The 18249-nt window shown below is 34.4% G+C and overlaps 2 protein-coding genes across 2 annotated transcripts in view; one reads left to right on the top strand and one right to left on the bottom strand.

Annotated features, from left to right (window-relative positions):
• The window catches only part of ZNF208 (zinc finger protein 208), a 225038-nt gene that overhangs the window by 99541 nt on the left and 107248 nt on the right, over positions 1–18249 (top strand). The window lies entirely within an intron of this gene.
• Positions 6024–18249, bottom strand: part of ZNF257 (zinc finger protein 257) — a 34624-nt gene continuing 22398 nt past the window's right edge. Inside the window, 3 exon segments of the mRNA XM_009435160.5 lie at positions 6024–6291; positions 6293–6385; positions 6387–7842. Coding sequence (XP_009433435.4) covers positions 6120–6291; positions 6293–6385; positions 6387–7842 — 1721 coding nt within the window. The 3' untranslated portion in view covers positions 6024–6119.

The raw sequence follows: 18249 nt of genomic DNA, 5'->3' as shown, positions 1-18249 counted from the left end.
TATTTTATATATATATATTTCAAATGCCTTTCTCATTTAGTAATGTAGGTAGGTAAACTTTTAATATTATGAATAGTCTGGACCCAAAATTCAGAAATAAAATATCTTGATTTGAATGTTCAACATAACGTAATACTAAGAAACAGACTCTAAAGCAACTGTTTAAAGTTTTCTCTAAATGTCTAAGTAGATGATTTCCTTCACTTAGAGAAAAAAATTTGAATACATATTTGTAAACTACATTTAAGTTTAACAAATGAACATAAATACTTGGCAATAAGAAATTTATTAAACAAGCAGATGAAGAAACAATTTGCCTCTTTAATTTTAACACTGACAAACACTAGGCATTTAAGTGCTTATTTATCTAGTGTTACTGGAGTGCTAAGGAGCAGTACTCAACATGAAATCTTTCCACAGATATCTGTAACTATGCTGTATGTGAATATATGGGAATTTGCCAAAGATAGTATTAAAAACATCCAACTACAATTATAGCCCCGGACTGACTGATTAGAATAAACATGGGTTACAAACCACTGATTTGGCCACGTTCTTTTTAGGCTCAACATTGATCATGAGCTAACAGAATCAACAAGAGCTGATAAATTTCCTGTACACTCACGATGTGCTGGGAACTCTTCTGGTACCTTTATAAGTATTAATTGCTCTGATTTTACTAATACCCTAAGATTTAATACCCTCACTGTACAGCTTAAGGGTTAAGCACAGGGAGGTTAACAAACTGTATTCAGGTCATACAGCTCATAAGTGGCAGAACTAGGATGCAAACAGGAACCACCTCATACTAAGTATCAATCTTAATCATTAAGCCCAACACCCTCTCACCTAATGCTTTTTTCCATTTCCAACATAACATTTTGGCTTTGAATTTTCTACTTTAGTAGAATCTAAAAGGAATTTAAAAATCACTATTTATACCTTTAGATAGTATGTAGAACTGGATTTCTGGTTTAAAGTACTCATTACTAAGCCTAACAAAAATACATTGGTAAATGGCTACTAACAATGATATTTCTCTTATTATTTAAAAGAACCACTCATTTTACCTTTTATCAAATTTTTATATTAAAAGCTAGAATGAGCCTATAATTAAATAGAAAACTTATGGTCTGCATATACCTGATCATTTTTTGACTGGTTTACACTTTCTGAAAGTTTCAGAAACACTAATATCAGAATACTTTTTCCTATTTAATAATTAAAGAATATTAAGTTTTTACAGTGACTAAAATAAAATAGTTTGGAATTACTTTTTTTATTTTTAAAAAATTGTATTTACTTATTTTTTTTGAGATGGAGTTTCAGTCTTGTTGCCCAGGCTGGAGTGCAGTGGCACGATCTTGGCTCACTGCAACCTCCACCTCCCAGGTGCAAGTGATTCTCCTGCCTCAGCCTCCCGAGTAGCTGGGACTACAGGCGCTCGCCACCACGCCTAGCTAATTTTTGTATTTTTAGTAGAGACAGGGTTTCACCATGTTGGCCAGGCTAGTCTCGAACTCCTGGCCTCAGGCAATCCACCTGCCTTGGCCTCCCAAAGTGCTAAGATTACAGGTATGAGCCACTGCATCCGGTCAATAGTTTGGAATTACTAATCAGTCACTTACCAATGATCAAGGAGTTGGCTACAGTTAGATGAGTAAAAATCTGTAGACTAAACTGTACCTACTAAAAAAAAGTCATATAAAAGAATATGGGCCGAGCGCAGTGGCTCATGCCTGTAATCCCAGTACTTTGGGAGGCCGAGGTGGATCTCAAGGTCCGGAGTTTGAGACCAGCCTGACCAACATGGTGAAACCCCGTCTCTACCAAAAATACAAAAGTTAGCCGGGCATGGTGGTGTGCACCTGTAATCCCAACTACTCAGGAGGCTGAGGCAGGAGAATCGCTTGAACCTGGGAGGCGGAGGTGGCAGTGAGTTGATATCATGCCAGTGCACTCCAGCCTGGGTGACGGAACGAGACTCCATCTCAAAAAAAAAAAAAAAAAAAAAGAGTGGAATTTCTCCAAATTGTTTTATCAAGATGTAAAATAAATATTATTCCAAATTTCAGATCCACAGGTCATTGTACTGTTTTGCCACATTCAACATTCACACTTAAAAATATAAGATTCTGCCAGGTGCAGTGGCTCATGCCTATAATCTCAGCACTTTGGGAGGCCGAGGCGGGTGGATCACCTGAGGTCAGGAGTTTGAGACTAACCTGGCCAACATGGTGAAACCCCATATCTACTAAAAATACAAAAATTAGCTGGGCGTGGTGTAATTCCAGCTACTTGGGAGGCTGAGGTAGGAGAATCGCTGGAATCTGGGGGATGGAGGTCACAGTGAGCTGAGATTGGGCCACTTCACTCCAGCCTGGGAGAGAGAGTGAAACTCCGTCTCAAAAAAAGAAAAAAAAAAAAAGATTCTGCATAGAAACATAAGTTGTGCTATAAATATATCATAGAAAATTAAATTTAAAATTGTTCATTTACCATTAACTCTATTTAGAATCTAATTTCTGAAATTTTACAAATTTTATATTTGCCATGCTTTTTGCAAGAATAAAACTTTTTTTACAAAGAAAAAGCTAACTGATGTAATCTTTTCACTTGTTAACAGTGTATGTCTATTCTCTTAATTGACTAATCTGAAAGTTTTATTGATAAGCAAATTCTTCAGTTAAAACCAATTTTTCAATGCATTAAAAATACCAACTTTCTCATGAGAACCCACAAACTACCATGTAAAATGACATGGCATGAAGACAACAATGAGAAAACTGTAGTCATAACACAGTAAAAGAAGAAAGACTGTGATGCATATATAGTTGGAATACACTAAGACAAAACCGAAGATCAGTAGAAAATAAAAGCAGCAGAATTTGTGTTTAAATTCAGCAAGTCAGCTTTGCAGCCTGAAAATGTCTTCTCCACATGATGAATCAATGTTATTTCTTCACCATTGCTATTTTCCATCTCTGACTTGAAGTTACAAACTAACTCCAGCAAAAATATTTATGACTTATTATAAAGCATGTTTTACTCAGAAGAACTGTCATATTTGTTTGCTACATTTATATGTAAAAACATCCTCATGACTTATGAAGTCTCCCTAGTACTTACCAAAGCAAATTAGCTCACTCAATAGATTTACTTATGTCAATTATAAAAAGTGAAAGAAACAATAAAGAAAATTAGCCTTATACAGGTTTCTCCAATAAAACAAAAATCAAACGTTAAAATATAACAATATAACTATTATATAAAAACTAACTTATAGTTATATAAAAATATAACTAATTTTGTAATTACATCTAAAAATTATTTTGTGTGCACTCTTAAATTTCCTAAAAATCATTCTTATAATCCCTGACCAGCTCACATAATGAGTACTTCATAAAATACAAAACAAGAACATTATGGGTCTAGCATGAGTACCAGACAAGTAAAAACAGAGAATGTGCATAGGGAGATTCTGAACTATAAGCCCTAACATTTTACAGCAATGAATTCAATACAATGCACAGAGTATAGATTTGCTTTCAACATTTTCGAGGTTTTCAGTTTTCTAATAAGTCACCGTATTAAAATAATTTGTTTTGTTCCAATATTGCTTTCTCCTTCTGAAAATGGGTACAAACTCATACTCATACACACTTACTTCATAATTTTCTTACACCTAAGGTTTATCTTTAGAGTAATATATGTATATATTTAACTCTATGTAAATCAAAACTAAAAGCCTATATGTGTTTGCAGGCAGAGATAAATCATGTTCAAAGAAAAATATGTAACAAATTCTTTAAATATTTATTCAGTACTTAGAAATGTATCAATTTTATTTATACTTCTATATAAATTTTATTATGACCATAAAAATGACTCTGTAGTCAGAACAATTGCAAATTTTAAAATAATCAAAGTACTTTTAATATTTTAAAATAACTAACAGTATTTTTATTTTACTAATCAAATTGTTTGTAATAAAAAGGATAAATGCTAGAGGTGATGGATGCCTCATTTATCCTGATGTAACTATTATATATTATATGCCTGTACCAAAATATGCCATATATGGCATAAATATATACACATACTGTGTAACCACAAAATTAAAAAGAATAAATTTAAGAAAAAAAGGATAAAAATGTAACCTATGGGAAAAATATTTTTTAACTTATTTGCAATTTGAAGCCATTGGCAGAAGAGATTACTAGAGGTGTTATTCCACTATGTTGCCAAATAGTATATTGTTACCATATTTTACCTACACCCTTGAGTAAGGTGGGGTATGTTAAAGTTAGTGGAATAATAATACTCCACTGAATGCACAAGTCTTTTTTTTGAGACGAAGCCTTGCTCTTGTTGCCCAGGCTGGAGTGCAATGTCGTGATCTTGGCTCACTGCAACCTCTGCCTCCTGGGTACACGTGATTCTCTTGCCTCAATCTCCCAAATAGCTGGGATTTCAGGCACCCACGACCATGCCTGGCTAATTTTTTGTATTTTTAGTAGAGACAGGGTTTCACCATGTTGGCCAGGCTGGTTTCAAACTCCTGGCCTCAATTGATCCGCCTGCCTCAGCCTCCCAAAGTGTTGGGATTACAGGCGTGAGCTACTGTGCCCGGCCTGAATGTACAATAGTCTTAACGTGGTAAAAGAAAATATTTAATTATAAATTAAGTCCACAAATAATCTAAAAATTTTAAAATGTACTGCATTTTATTAAATAAAAGTACAATCACTAACATTATATGGTACTATTTTAATTAATTTTAACTTACATTTAACTAAAATTAAAAATGTTTTTCTCTCATAACATGAGCAACTACTTCATACATCACTAAGTTAACCACAAAGAGCCTCTTCACTTAGACTCTTATGCATCTTATATTTCAATGTCCTTACTATTTTATAGAAGAGGTCGTATATAATTCCCACCTAATAAAGTATCTCTCATATCTCTGATGCAGCAATAGTTGATCACATGCTTTCACAGGTGAATACAATAGAAATGAAGAAACAGCATGAAGTAATTTGAGAGTTGACTTATATCATTATTTACTTTTAAAAAGCTTTATAATTTTATCAAAAAAGTATACTTGAATTTAATTATGACTTCTCAAAGAAATGTCTACTCATTTTAAAGTTATATAAAATTAATTTACTTACCAACTGTAGTTTTGGATTTTCTATACTCAGCAATCTGATTTAGTGTAATGTCTGAAGTGTCAGTGCCTTAGCTATTTCTACTGTTAATTCTCTGATAATTATATAAACTCAATTTGAATTAAATATTTCTTTGTATTTATTGCATCTGCAAAAGTATATTTTAGTATGAGCTCTCTGGCATTTTCTAAGCTATAGTTATGGAAAAAATGTTTTTCCAAATTCATCACACTTGCTGAATTCTTCTCCAACATAAATTTCCTAATGCTGAACAAAATTTTAGCAACTGCTTCAGGGTTATTCTCTAGTACAAAATGTGTACAATAAAATCTGTGATACAAGTAAAAGCACTACAAACCCCTTTATATTTGTAATGTTTGTCTTTAGAATGAACTCTTCTTCACTTTAAAGGTTTATATTTCTGAAAGATCATTTGACAGTAATTATATTTATAATACTTTTATTAAGTATGAACTCTCTGATGTGTAATATGTGAGCAAATATTAATGACTTTTCCACATTCTTTATATTTGTACACCATTTCTCAACTATAAATGCTTTCCTGTACAATAAGTTGTGAACACTGGTTAAAAGTTATATTCTTCACACTTGGAGTTTTCTCCGGTATAAACTATTTTACCTGCAATCAAGTGTGAAAACCATTTAAAAGTTTTTCATGTTCTTTATATTTCTAGAGTTTTGCACTAGTATACTTTTTTTTTTATGTTTAGAAAAGTTTGAGGTATTGTTAAAAGCACTGTGACATCATTCAGGATTGTAGAGTTTCGCTCCAGTATGAAACATCTTATATCTGTTAAGAATTGAGGACTTGTTAAGGGCTTTGTGACATTCTTCACACTTTAGGATTTCTGTCCAGTATAAATTATGTGTAATAAGGGTTGAGAACTTTTAAAGGCCTTGTCACATTCTTCATATTTGTAGGCTTTATGTTCCACATGAGTTCTCATGTTTAGTAAGAGTTGAGAACTGGGTAGAGGCTATGCCACATTCATCACATTTCAAGAGTTTCTCTCCAGCATGAATTATTTTATGCTTAGTAAATGTTGAGGATTTGTTAAAAGCCAGGCCACGTTCTTCACATTTGTAGGGTTTCTCTATTATGAATTCCCTTATGTTTAGTAAGGATTGAGGAACAGTTAAAAGCTTTGACACATTCTTCACATTTGTAGAGTTTTTCTCCATTATGAATTATGTTTAGTAAGGTTTGAGGAATGGTTACAAGCTTTGCCACATTCTTCATATTTGTTGGGGTTCTCTCCAGCATGAATTCTCTTATGTACGGTAAGGTATGAGAAACGATTAAAAGGCTTGCCACATTCTTCACATTTGTAGGGTTTCTCTCCAGTATGAATTATCTTATGTTGAGAAAGGTGTGAAGACCGGTTAAAGGCTTTGCCACATTCTTCACATTTGTAGGGCTTCTCCCCAGTATGAATTATCTTATGTTGAGTAAGGTGTGAAGACTGGTTAAAGGCTTTGCCACACTCTTCACATTTGTAGGGTTTCTCTCCAGTATGAATTATCTTATGTCGAATAAGGTATGAAGACCGGTTAAAGGCTTTGCCACACTCTTCACATTTGTAAGGTTTCTCTCCAGTATGAATTATCTTATGCTGAGTAAGGGTAGTAAGAGCTGAGGACCAGTTAAAAGCTTTGCAATATTCATCACATTTGTAGGCCTTCTCTCTAGTATGAATTCTCTTATGTTTAGTAAGGTGTGAAGACCGGTTAAAGGCTTTTCCACACTCTTCACATTTGTAGGGTTTCTCTTCAGTATGAATTATCTTATGTTGAGTAAGGTGTGAAGACCGGTTAAAAGCTTTGCCACACTCTTCACATTTGAAGGGTTTCTCTCCAGTATGAATCATCTTATGTCGAGTAAGGGCTGAGGACTGGTTAAAGGCTTTGCCACACTCTTCACATTTGTAGGGTTTCTCTCCAGTATGAATTCTCTTATGTTGAGTAAGGGTAGTAAGAGCTGAGGACCACTTAAAGGCTTTGCAACATTCATCATATTTGAAGGGCTTCTCTCTATTATGAATTCTCTTATGTTGAGTAATGTGTGAAGACCGGTTAAAGGCTTTGCCACACTCTTCACATTTGTAGGGTTTCTCTCTAGTATGAATTACCTTATGTTGAGTAAGGTGTGAAGACCGGTTAAAAGCTTTTCCACACTCTTCACATTTGTAGGGTTTCTCTCCAGTATGAGTCATCTTATGTCGAGTAAGAGCTGAGGACTGGTTAAAGGCTTTGCCACATTCTTCACATTTGTGGGAATTCTCTCTAATATGAATTCTCTTATGTCGAGTTAGTTGTGAAAGCATGCAAAATGATTTGCCACATTCTTTACATTTGCAAGTTTTCTTTTCAGTATGTCTTATCTTATGTCTATCTGAATTTGAAAACTTATAGAAGACTTTTACATATTTATCACATTGATATATTTTGCTCTGGGTAGTTATCAGACATTGGTTAAGTCCATTATAACCTCCTTTGCACACCTTACACTCATCCACACTTTTACAGCCCTTTCTTAATTGTGAATTCTCATGTTCACATTTATCATATCTCCTCAGTATGACTTTTTGGAAAAAATATTTTATGTCTCGCTCTGGGCAAAGGTCTTCAGCGATATGAGAACACATGACTAAAAGAAATAAAAACAACAAATTACTCCACTTACTAGACTCAGGTAAATATTTTTTACAAATCTAACCTATAAAACTGTATATACTACATAAGGAAGATGGCATAGCAAAATACCACAGGCTCTAATTTATTCAAAAACATATAAAATGTAACAAAAACATACTGACCAAAACACATTTTTGGAAAATTTATAAATGAGTTAAGTGTATAAAGTGCCCCAGGTTAACACAATGTAAAAAGCAACATAGAAGAAAAAGAAAAATCTGTTATATTAACCCAACACAGTACTTCCTTCTCCTCAGTATAACATAGTGCCCTTAGAAGTAAATTGCCAACTCCTTGTTTCTATTTAAAAGACAAGAAAAATATTGGCACATACATTTCTATGTCTGGCTTTTAGGGGTCTTTCAAGACACTGGTTTCATTCTCCCATTAAATCAAATGCTGAAAAAAAATAGTATACTTTAGAATGACAATTTGAGACTGCTGAGACCAAAGGTAAATGTTACAGCAGCAGAGAGACTGCAGTACCACAGACAGGTAACAAGTGTAGCAAGTGATTGATAACTAGGAAGAAGTGCAAATAAACTTTTTAAACTAGAAAATAAAACATTTCAGATCAGACACACTCTAAGAACATGTCTGAAAGGCTCCCAGAACGTCCAGCCATGACAACTGGTTTTAGACTATGCCGGGATAAAGCTACATTGTAAAGATTGTGACAGGTAGCCTTTTTTTTTTTTTTAATGTCCAAGTCTCAAAGATTACAATGTGTACAAAATATTAGGGCAACATGGCCCCATCAAACAAATCATGAAATTTTCAGAAAGCAATCATTATAAAATAAAAATGTATAAATTTTAGAAATTTAAAATAAGTTGAATAATAATGAGTAAAAGGAGCACAGACAACTACTGAAAATCAGAAAAATGAGAAAAACGGCAAAAATATTAAAAGCATTTTAAAAACAGTAATTGTGGAGGTAAATAATACAAAGAGATAATTAACCAATTCTAAAAGAAAAAATGATATAAAAATAAAGAAGTTCAACAAACAAAAATACACATACAAGATATTTATTTAAAAAAACACATATATAAGAACAACTTAAAATGTCACAGACAAGAGACAATCTCAAGAACTGCAAGACAAAAGTGATGTGTCATTTATTGGCATAGAGTTACACACTAAACAGTGAATTTTTCAAAAGAAAATTTTGCAGGCCAGAAGAAAACTGTGTGATATTGTCAAAGTCCTGAAGAAAAAATGCTGTCAGGTGAAAAGAATAATCATCAGCAAAAACATCCTACCAAATAAATAAAAAAAAAAAAGACCTTCTAAAATAACCAAATTCTGAGACAGTATATTGGCACTGCATATGGCCTATATATATCAAAGATGCTGAAAAAAGTTTCTTCCACTGAAAATAACACGATGCAAGAAAACAACACATAATCATATAAAAATACATGTTCCTGGGAAACATACATACACAAAAATAGAATTCCTTAGCATTCTCATAATGGGACAGAAAACATTTATAATTATGCTCTAAAATTAGAAAAATAAAAGAACAGAAATTATTGTGAATATCTGTTAATAAATATACAACATATAATCAGCAATATCAATAACAAAGTTGAGGGCAGATGTAATGAGGAAAAATTTTTGTATATAACTGAAGTTCATTTTTCACCAGATTAAATATATACTGCTTTATCTTTTAGAGGTTTTATGTAATCCCTAAGGTACCACAAAGAAAATATCTGTATAGACACCCAAAAGAAAATAAGAAAGAAGTGAAACCACATCAATACTAAAATGAAACAGACACAACGGAAGACAGAAAGGGAGAAAATGAGGGACAAAGATACAAGAATCAAATAAAATAATTAATAAAATAACGGAAGTCTTTGTCTTTTAGAAAATTACTTACATATAGGTATAATTAGCTTTCTAGTCAAGAGACATAGTTTCAAATAAAGGGATTCATTAAAAAACATTAAAACTCAAGGCCCGACTTGCCTTTCTATAACAGTCAGTTTAGAACTAATAATAAAAAAAGCCTGAAAGTGGCAAGATTGATGTAGGCATTTTATCCAAATATTAACCAAATGAGAGCAGAAAAGGTCAAAATAGTATTACGCAAGCTATATCTTAAGTCAAAAACTCATATTATATAAAATGTATATGAAGTCAAAACTCAAAAAGACAAAGAAGGACATTAAGCAATAATAGATTGATGGGGAACCTATGAAAAATTTGTATATACTCATGTTTGTGTGTTTGTGTGTGTGTGTGTGTGCATGTGTGTGTGTATCTCACATTAGGGTTCCAAATATGTAAGGTAAATATTGACATAATTGAAGAAACACATAGAAAGCAATATAATTATAGTAGGATATTTCAATACCTCACTTTCTCTGATAATAATAAAACAAGAGAATATTAATAAGGAAACAGTGGACTTGAAGGCAGTATAAAACAAGTATTTCTAACACAGATATAGAGAAAACTTCTCAACATCAGGAAACACACCCGTTGCAATAGCTCATACAATCTTTTTGATAGACCACCGGTTAGGTCAAAAAATAAATCTTAGCAAGTGTTTTAAAACTAAAATTTTGAGCCAGGCATGGTGGCTCACACCTGTAATCTCAGCACTTTGGGAGGCCATGGCAGGTGGATCACCTGAGGTCAGGAGTTCAAGACCAGCCTGGCCAACATGAAAATACAAAATTAGCCAGGTGTGGTGGTCTCTACTGAAAATACAAAATTAGCCAGGTGTGGTGTTGCATGCCTGTGATCCCAGCTACTTGGGAGGCTGAGGCAGGAGAATCGCTTGGACCCAGGAGGCGGAGGTTGCAGGGAGCAGAAATTGCGCCACTGAACTCCAGCCTGGCAACAGAGCAGGACTCTGTCTCAAAACAAACAAACAACAACAACAAAAAAAACCTAAAACTTTGGCCAGGCACGGTGGCTCATGCCTGTAATCCCAGCAGTTTGGGAGGTCGAAGCGGGTGGATCACCTGAGGTCAGGAGTTTGAAACCAGCCTGGCCAACATAGTGAAACCCTGTCTCTACCAAAAATAAAAAATTAACTGGGCCTGGTGGCATGCGCCTATAATCTCAGATACTCAGCAGGCTAAAGCACAAGAATCACTTGAACCCGGGAGGCAGGAGTTAGTTAGCCGAGATCACTCCACTGCACCCTAGCCTGGGCAACAGAGTGAGATTGTCTCAAAAAAAAAAAAAAACCCCTAAAATTTTATGGATTACTTTCTATGAACAAAATGGAATAAGAATATGAAACAATGGAAAAAACTGAAAATTTCACAAATATATAGAAATTAAACGATACACTCAAGCATGCTCTTTTTCAAAAGTTAAAATAATATCGTATAGATGTTTATACTGTTTAATGTAATCTACAGATTTAATGCAATGTTTTTCAAATTTCTCATTGCATTTTTGAAAAAATAGCAATAACAAACTCAGGAGTGCTATTGCAAGAGACAACAAAGTACCCAACAATCTTCAAAAAAAAAAGAAACAATGTTGGAGGCATTATAATTCCTTATTTCAAAACAGATTACAAAGCTACAGAATTAAAACAATTTGGTATCAGTATCAAGCTGAAAACTAGACAAATCAAATAGAATGCAACACATAAACTTTCATATATATGGTCATATAAAGAGTCATTTACATACCCATAATAATTGTAGCATTGTTACGGAAAGCCGATAGTTAAAAACAATGCTAATTTCTGTCACCAAATTATTCAATAGATATAATTTGAAATGTAAAAATACTGGAACATCACTCAGTTTTCTTTTTTTTTTTTTTGAGATTAAGTCTTGCTCTCGTCCCCCAGGCTGGAGTGCGGTGGCGCGATCTCAGCTCACTGCAACCTCTGCTTCCCGGGTTCAAGCAACTCTCCTGCCTTGGCCCCCCGAGTAGCTGGGATTACCGGCACCTGCCACCATACCCAGCTAATTTCTGTATTTTTAGTTGAGACGGGGTTTCACCATGTTGGCCAGGCTGGTCTAGAACTCCTGACCTCAGGTGATCCACCCACCTTGGTCTCCCAAAATGCTGGGATTACAGGCGTGAGCTACCACACTGGACCACATCACTCAGTTTTCAAAAAGCAGAAAATATTCTAACAACTACACAGATAAATCTTGATGATATTTTGCAAAGTGACATAAGCCAGCCACAAACAGACAGAGATTGTATGAGATATATAAAGAAGTTACACCACTAGGAAGAGAAAACAGAGTGGTGTTTCAAAAGTGCCATAATACTGGAAAAATTGGTAGTTGTATAATGTGTATTGAGATTTAGCTTTGCAAGATAAAAACACTTCAGCAATTATGTTGCATAACAATGTCAATATAACTAAAGTGAATATTTGAAAATATTTTATTATAAATTATTATGTGTTTTTGACAAGTAAAAATGAACAATAGTAGCTAGAAGAGAAATTTAGTTATGAGTTTAGTTTTTCGAGATGGAGTTTCACTCTTGTCACCCAGCTGGAGTGCAATGGCGCGATCTTGGCTCACTGCAATCTCCACCTCCTGGGTTCAAGCAATTCTCCTGTCTCGGCTTCCTGAGTAGCTGGATTACAGGCGCCCACCACCATGCCCAGCTAATTTTTTTGTATTTTCAGTAGAGACGGGGTTTCACCACTTTGGCCAGGCTGGTCTCAAACTGCTGACCTAAGGTGATCCACCCACGTCGCCCTCCCAAACTGCTGGGATTACAGGTGTGAGCCACCACACCCTGCCAGTAGTTTTTAAATTATCTTCAAAGCCAAAAGTATTTCTTTCACAGAAAAATAATATAGATTCATGAATAAACCGGATATGGAAGATTCACAAATAAATAGGATGTTGAAATTAGGAGGATTTTTGTGGCTACTCATCTACACAGGATTAAACAACCTTTCACAACAAACCTACACCACAAATATACAAGTTATAAAGAAACACAGGGATAATATTTATAAAGGCAAACAAACACAGAGACAATTATATTGGCACTAGCTGTATGGCTGATTCATATTTGATTTTGCTCCACACTGTCTTAAATTGTTCAGAACTAAATATTGTCATACACAATTATAATATAAACTGAAAAATCAAAACACAATTAACTGGTATGAGGTGGCATGTTCTAAAATATATAATACAAAAATATAAAATTGCAAAACAAATTTAAAACACAGAATGTAATACTTATTGGACAGCATCAAGTCGATCAATATATTCATGAACAAAATGTTGGAAGAAGACTATAGGGAAAAAGTAATACAGAGTTTACTTGAAAATGAAAAAGACTAAGTACTTCCCAAATTTTGAGGTAATAGAATCATACCTGACCAATAATACTTGATTTGAAATTATTTTACTTCAAAAAAAGATAAAAATAAACACTTTCCAAAATAAAAGGTGAGAGTGTTCATCACGACTAGCACTGTCCTATAAAAAATGCTACATGGTGGCGAGGCACAGTGGCTCATGCCTGTAATCTTACAGTTTTAGGAGGCCCAGGCAGTCACATCACTTGAGACCAGGAGTTCCAGAACATCCTGAGGAACATGGTGACTTTGCATATAAAAACAAAGAAATGCTACGAGTCCATTATGCTGAAAAATAAAATTCGCACAGCATCATATGACTATGTAAATATAAACCTCTCTATTAAATGTAAATATACAGACACACATGGAATCCTTTACTATTATAATGATGGTGCATAAAATCCCTAAATTTCTTCTATAGAATATGAAAAACAAAATATAAATCTGCATACATCTGTTATTAGATATAATTTATAATATTAATAACAAAAATGTAGAGGTATAGTATTTGTATTCAGTTTAAGTTGTTATGAGATTAAAATATATTGTTTTAACCTTAAGATGTTTTATGTAATCTTCATTTTTCAAGATGATTATGAAGATAATATTTATAGAAAGTATGCTAAACAAATAGAAAAGTAAGGCATGTCACTATAAAATTAAACAAAATTTAAGGTGGTAAAATAGGAAATGAGAAAAAACATATCTATATGAGCACATAAAACGATAACAATAAAACTGGTAATAGAAACATTTCTTTAAGCAATTATTTTAAATACAAATTAATTAAACTATTTAATTTTTAAAAATGTAATCCCAGGACTTTGGGAGGCCAAGGTGGGCTGATCACTTGATCTCAGAAGGTCAAAACCAGAGTGGGCAACACGGCAAAACTGTGTCTCTACAAAAAATACAAAAAAACTAGCAGGGTGTGATGCCACATACTTGTAACCCAGCTGCTTGAGAGGCTGAAATGAGAGGATCATCTGAGTTTGGGAGGCTGAAGCTGCTGTGAGCCATGATCAAACCACTGCAAACCAGCCTGGCTGACAGAGTGAGAATCTATCTCAAAAATAAAAAATTAAATAAATTATATTTAAAAAATTAAATGCCTAATTGGCTTAAGAAAAACAGCATACAATATGCTGCATACAAGAGATTCATTTTAGAATTTAGTTAAATAGGCTGAAAGTAACAGAATGAAAAAAATCTATATTCCATGCAAATAGTAACTACAATTGGGTGAGGCAGGCGTAATTATGGTAGACATAATTATGGTAGTCCTAAGTACTAGCATGAGACAAAAACTGATATAATGGTAAAATGGGTCAATTTAACTGGTATCTATCCATATGTATATGAGTATATATATACGTATACCTACAGATACGTGTATATATAACATATATATGTATACATATAGATATCTATATAGGACCGGGCATGGTGGCTCATGCCTTTAATCCCAGAACTTTGGGAGGCCGAGGCAGGTGGATGACGAGGTCAGGAGTTCGAGACAATGCTGGTTAACATGGTGAAACCCCGACTCTACTAAAAATACAAAAATTAGCCGAGCATGGTGGCACGTGCCTTGTAGTCCCAGCAACTCGGGAGGCTGAGGTGGAAGAATTGTTTGAACCTGGGAGATGGAGGTTGCAGTGAGCTGAGATCGTGCCACTGCACTCCAGCCTGGGCAACAAAGCAAGACTCTATCTCAAAAAAAAAAAAAAACTATATAGATATATAATATAATTAATGTATTTAATAAAATACTTATCTAGCTATATGTATACGTATATATAATATCAGGGCTCCAAAATATATAAAGCAAATATCAACAAATTGAAGCAGGAAATACATAGCAACATAGTTGTAGACATCAAGACCTCATTTTCAATAATAAATAGAAAATTCAGATAAAATAGCAATAATAAAACAGAGAACTTAGAAAACATTATAGACTGTATAAATTATTTTGAATACACAGGAAGCCTGATAGTAGATAATTTATTTTAAAAAAAAAGATTTGGCTCACAGTTCAGCAGACTGTACAAGAAGTGTGTGCCAACATCTGCTTCTGGTGAGGGTCTCAAAAAGCTTACAATCATGGTGGAAGGCCAAGAGTAACTGGTAACTGGACATACCACATGGTAACAGACAGCAAGTGTAAGGTGAAGGAGCCAGGTTCTTTTAATGAGCCAGCTCTCTTTTGAATTAATAGAATGTAAAATTTTGATTACAAAGAGGATGGTGCCAACCCATGCACAAGGAATTTTTCCTCACAAGCCAAACACCTCCCACTGGTCTTACATTCAACATTGAGAATTACATGGCAGCATGAAGTCCTCATGCCTATAACCCCAACACTTTGGAAGAACAAAGTGAGAGGCTCTCTTGGGGCCAGAAGTTTGAGACCAGGCTGGGCAACATAGTGAGACCCTGTTCCTACAAATAATAAAAAAATTAGCCAGACGTGGTAATGCATGTCTATAGTCCCAGTACTAGGGATGCTGAGGTGAAAGGATCACTTGAGCCCAGGAGGTTGAGGTGACAGTGAGCCAAAATCATGCCACTGCACTCCAGCCTGGGTGACAGAGTAAGATCCTGTCTAAAAACAACAATAAATACATTTAAGTATACCAAAATTATACACTGTGTGTTTTCTGACCACAACTGAATAAAACTAGGAATTAAAAGCAAAACTGGCAAATCCAAAAGTATATAAAACTAAATATATAAAATTCTTCAACATATTCTTGCTCAGGGGCCAAAAATTTAATTTTTCAAAGGAGTCAATACAACCTACAGTTGTGAACAAATTTAATACAATCATTATAACAATCTCAATAGCACAGTTTTTAACAGAAATAATATGGTTTGGCTGTGTCCCCACCCAAATCTCATCTTGAGTTGTAGCTCCCATAATTCCCATGTGTCATGAGAGAGACAGGGAGAGGTAATTAAATCATGAAAGTGGGTCTTTCCTGTGCTGTTCTTGTGATAGTGAATAAGTTCCAGGAGATCTGATGGGTTTATAGAGGGGAGTTCCTTTGCTAACGCCCTCTTGCCTTCCACCATGTAAGACATGACTTGCTCCTCCTTTGCCTTGTGCCATGATTGTGAAGCCTCCCCAGCCATGTGGAAGTGTGTGCCAATTAAACCTCTTTTCTTTATAAATTACCCAGTCTTGGGTATGTTCTTATTAGTAGCATGAGAACAGACCAACCAATACAAGAAATCTTGTGTAAAAGTTTAAACCTTGATTACAACTATAGCCAGAAACCCATGAAAAAGAACAAGGAGGCATTATACTTTCTAATTTCAAAACATACTAGAAGCTAAAATAAAAACGATGTGGTACTGAAACAAAGACACATAAACAGATGAAAGAACAGAATACAAGTGAAGAAATGAACCCCCCTTTAAAAGATCAAATGATCTTCCACAAAGTTGCCATGAGCACACAACAGAGAAAAGATAATCTCTTCAAAAATTAATGTTGAAAACTGGATACCAGCCAGGTGCGGTGGTGGCTCACGCCTGTAATCCCAGCATTTTGGGAGGCCAAGGCAGGTAGATCACCTGAGGTCAGGAGTTTGAGACCAGCCTGAACAACATGGAGAAACCCCGTCTCTACTAAAAATACAAAATTAGCAGGGCGTGGTGGCACATGCCTGTAATCCCAGCTACTAGAGAGGCTGAGGCAGGAGAATCACTTGAACCTGGGAGGTGGAGGCTGCAGTGAGCAGAGATTGCACCATTGCACTCCAGCCTGGGCAACAAGAGCAAAACTCCATCTCAAAAAAAAAAAAAAAAAAGAAAGAAAGAAAACTGGGTATCAACAGTGATAAAGCTGGATTATTTCCTTGAACCATATATGAAAAATATTTTAAATAAAATACCCAGACATAAAAAATAACTAACCAATTTTTTAGAAATGTAGAAGAAAAACATGACGTTTGTCTTAGCAACACTTTTTTAGATACAACATTAAATGCATCAGCAACAAAGAAAGTAACAGAAAAATTTAACTGCACTATCCTTCAAAATTTTTGCACCAAATAAAATATTCAATAGAGTGACAATGCCTCATAAAAAATGTGTGAAAATATTTGCAAATCACATGATAGGAGTTAATATTCAGAATATATAAACAAGTCTTAAAACTAAACAATACAGTTGAATAAGTTGATTTAGAAATGGTCAAATAATTGAACAAAATTCTTATCAAAAATATACACAAATAAGAAAATGCATTTAAAAGAAAACGCAAAATAATTATTTTGTAGAGAATTGCATAAAAATCACAAAAAACAAAATCACCTCACACTCATTGGAATGGCCACTATAATTTTTTTTTTTTTTTTTAGTTGGAGTCTCCCTCTGTTGCCCAGGCTGGAGTGCAGTGGTGAGATCTCAGTTCACTGCAACCTTCAACTCCCGGGTACAAGCAATTCTCCTGCTTCAGCCTCCTGAGTAGCTGGGACTACAGGCGCCCGCCACCACGCCCAGCTAATTTTTTTTTTTTTTAGTAGAGACGGGGTTTCACCATATTGGCCAGTCCGGTCTCAAACTCCTGCCCTTGTGATCCGCCCACCTTGGCCTCCCAAAGTGCTAGGATTACAAGCATGAGCCACGGTGCCTGGCCTAGAATGGCCACTATAATTTTTTTTAAAAAACACCAAATCTGTTGATGATGCAGTGAAAATGAAACCCATGTCGATTGTTGGTGAAAATCAGGAGCATAGCCATTATTTTAAAATGTTATAAATGTACCTCAAATAATCAAAAATAAAATTACCATAAAATACAGCAATCTCATTTATGAATCTATATCTATAATATGCAACACAGGACCTGGAAGACATATTTGAACAGTCATGTTTATTGTATTAGTATTCACAAAAGTCAAAAGGCTGAAGCAACCCAAATGTCTTAATTTGGAAACACACTGAAAAATGTAATACATAAATACAATGAAATATTATTCAGCCTCATAAAATCTTGTCACATTTGAAGATAAACTGAGAATAT

This window comes from Pan troglodytes, chromosome 20, assembly GCF_028858775.2.
Source record: "Pan troglodytes isolate AG18354 chromosome 20, NHGRI_mPanTro3-v2.0_pri, whole genome shotgun sequence".
Taxonomy (NCBI): domain Eukaryota; kingdom Metazoa; phylum Chordata; class Mammalia; order Primates; family Hominidae; genus Pan; species Pan troglodytes.
Note: the sequence above shows the minus strand (reverse complement) of the source record. Positions and strands in the feature narration are given on the sequence as shown.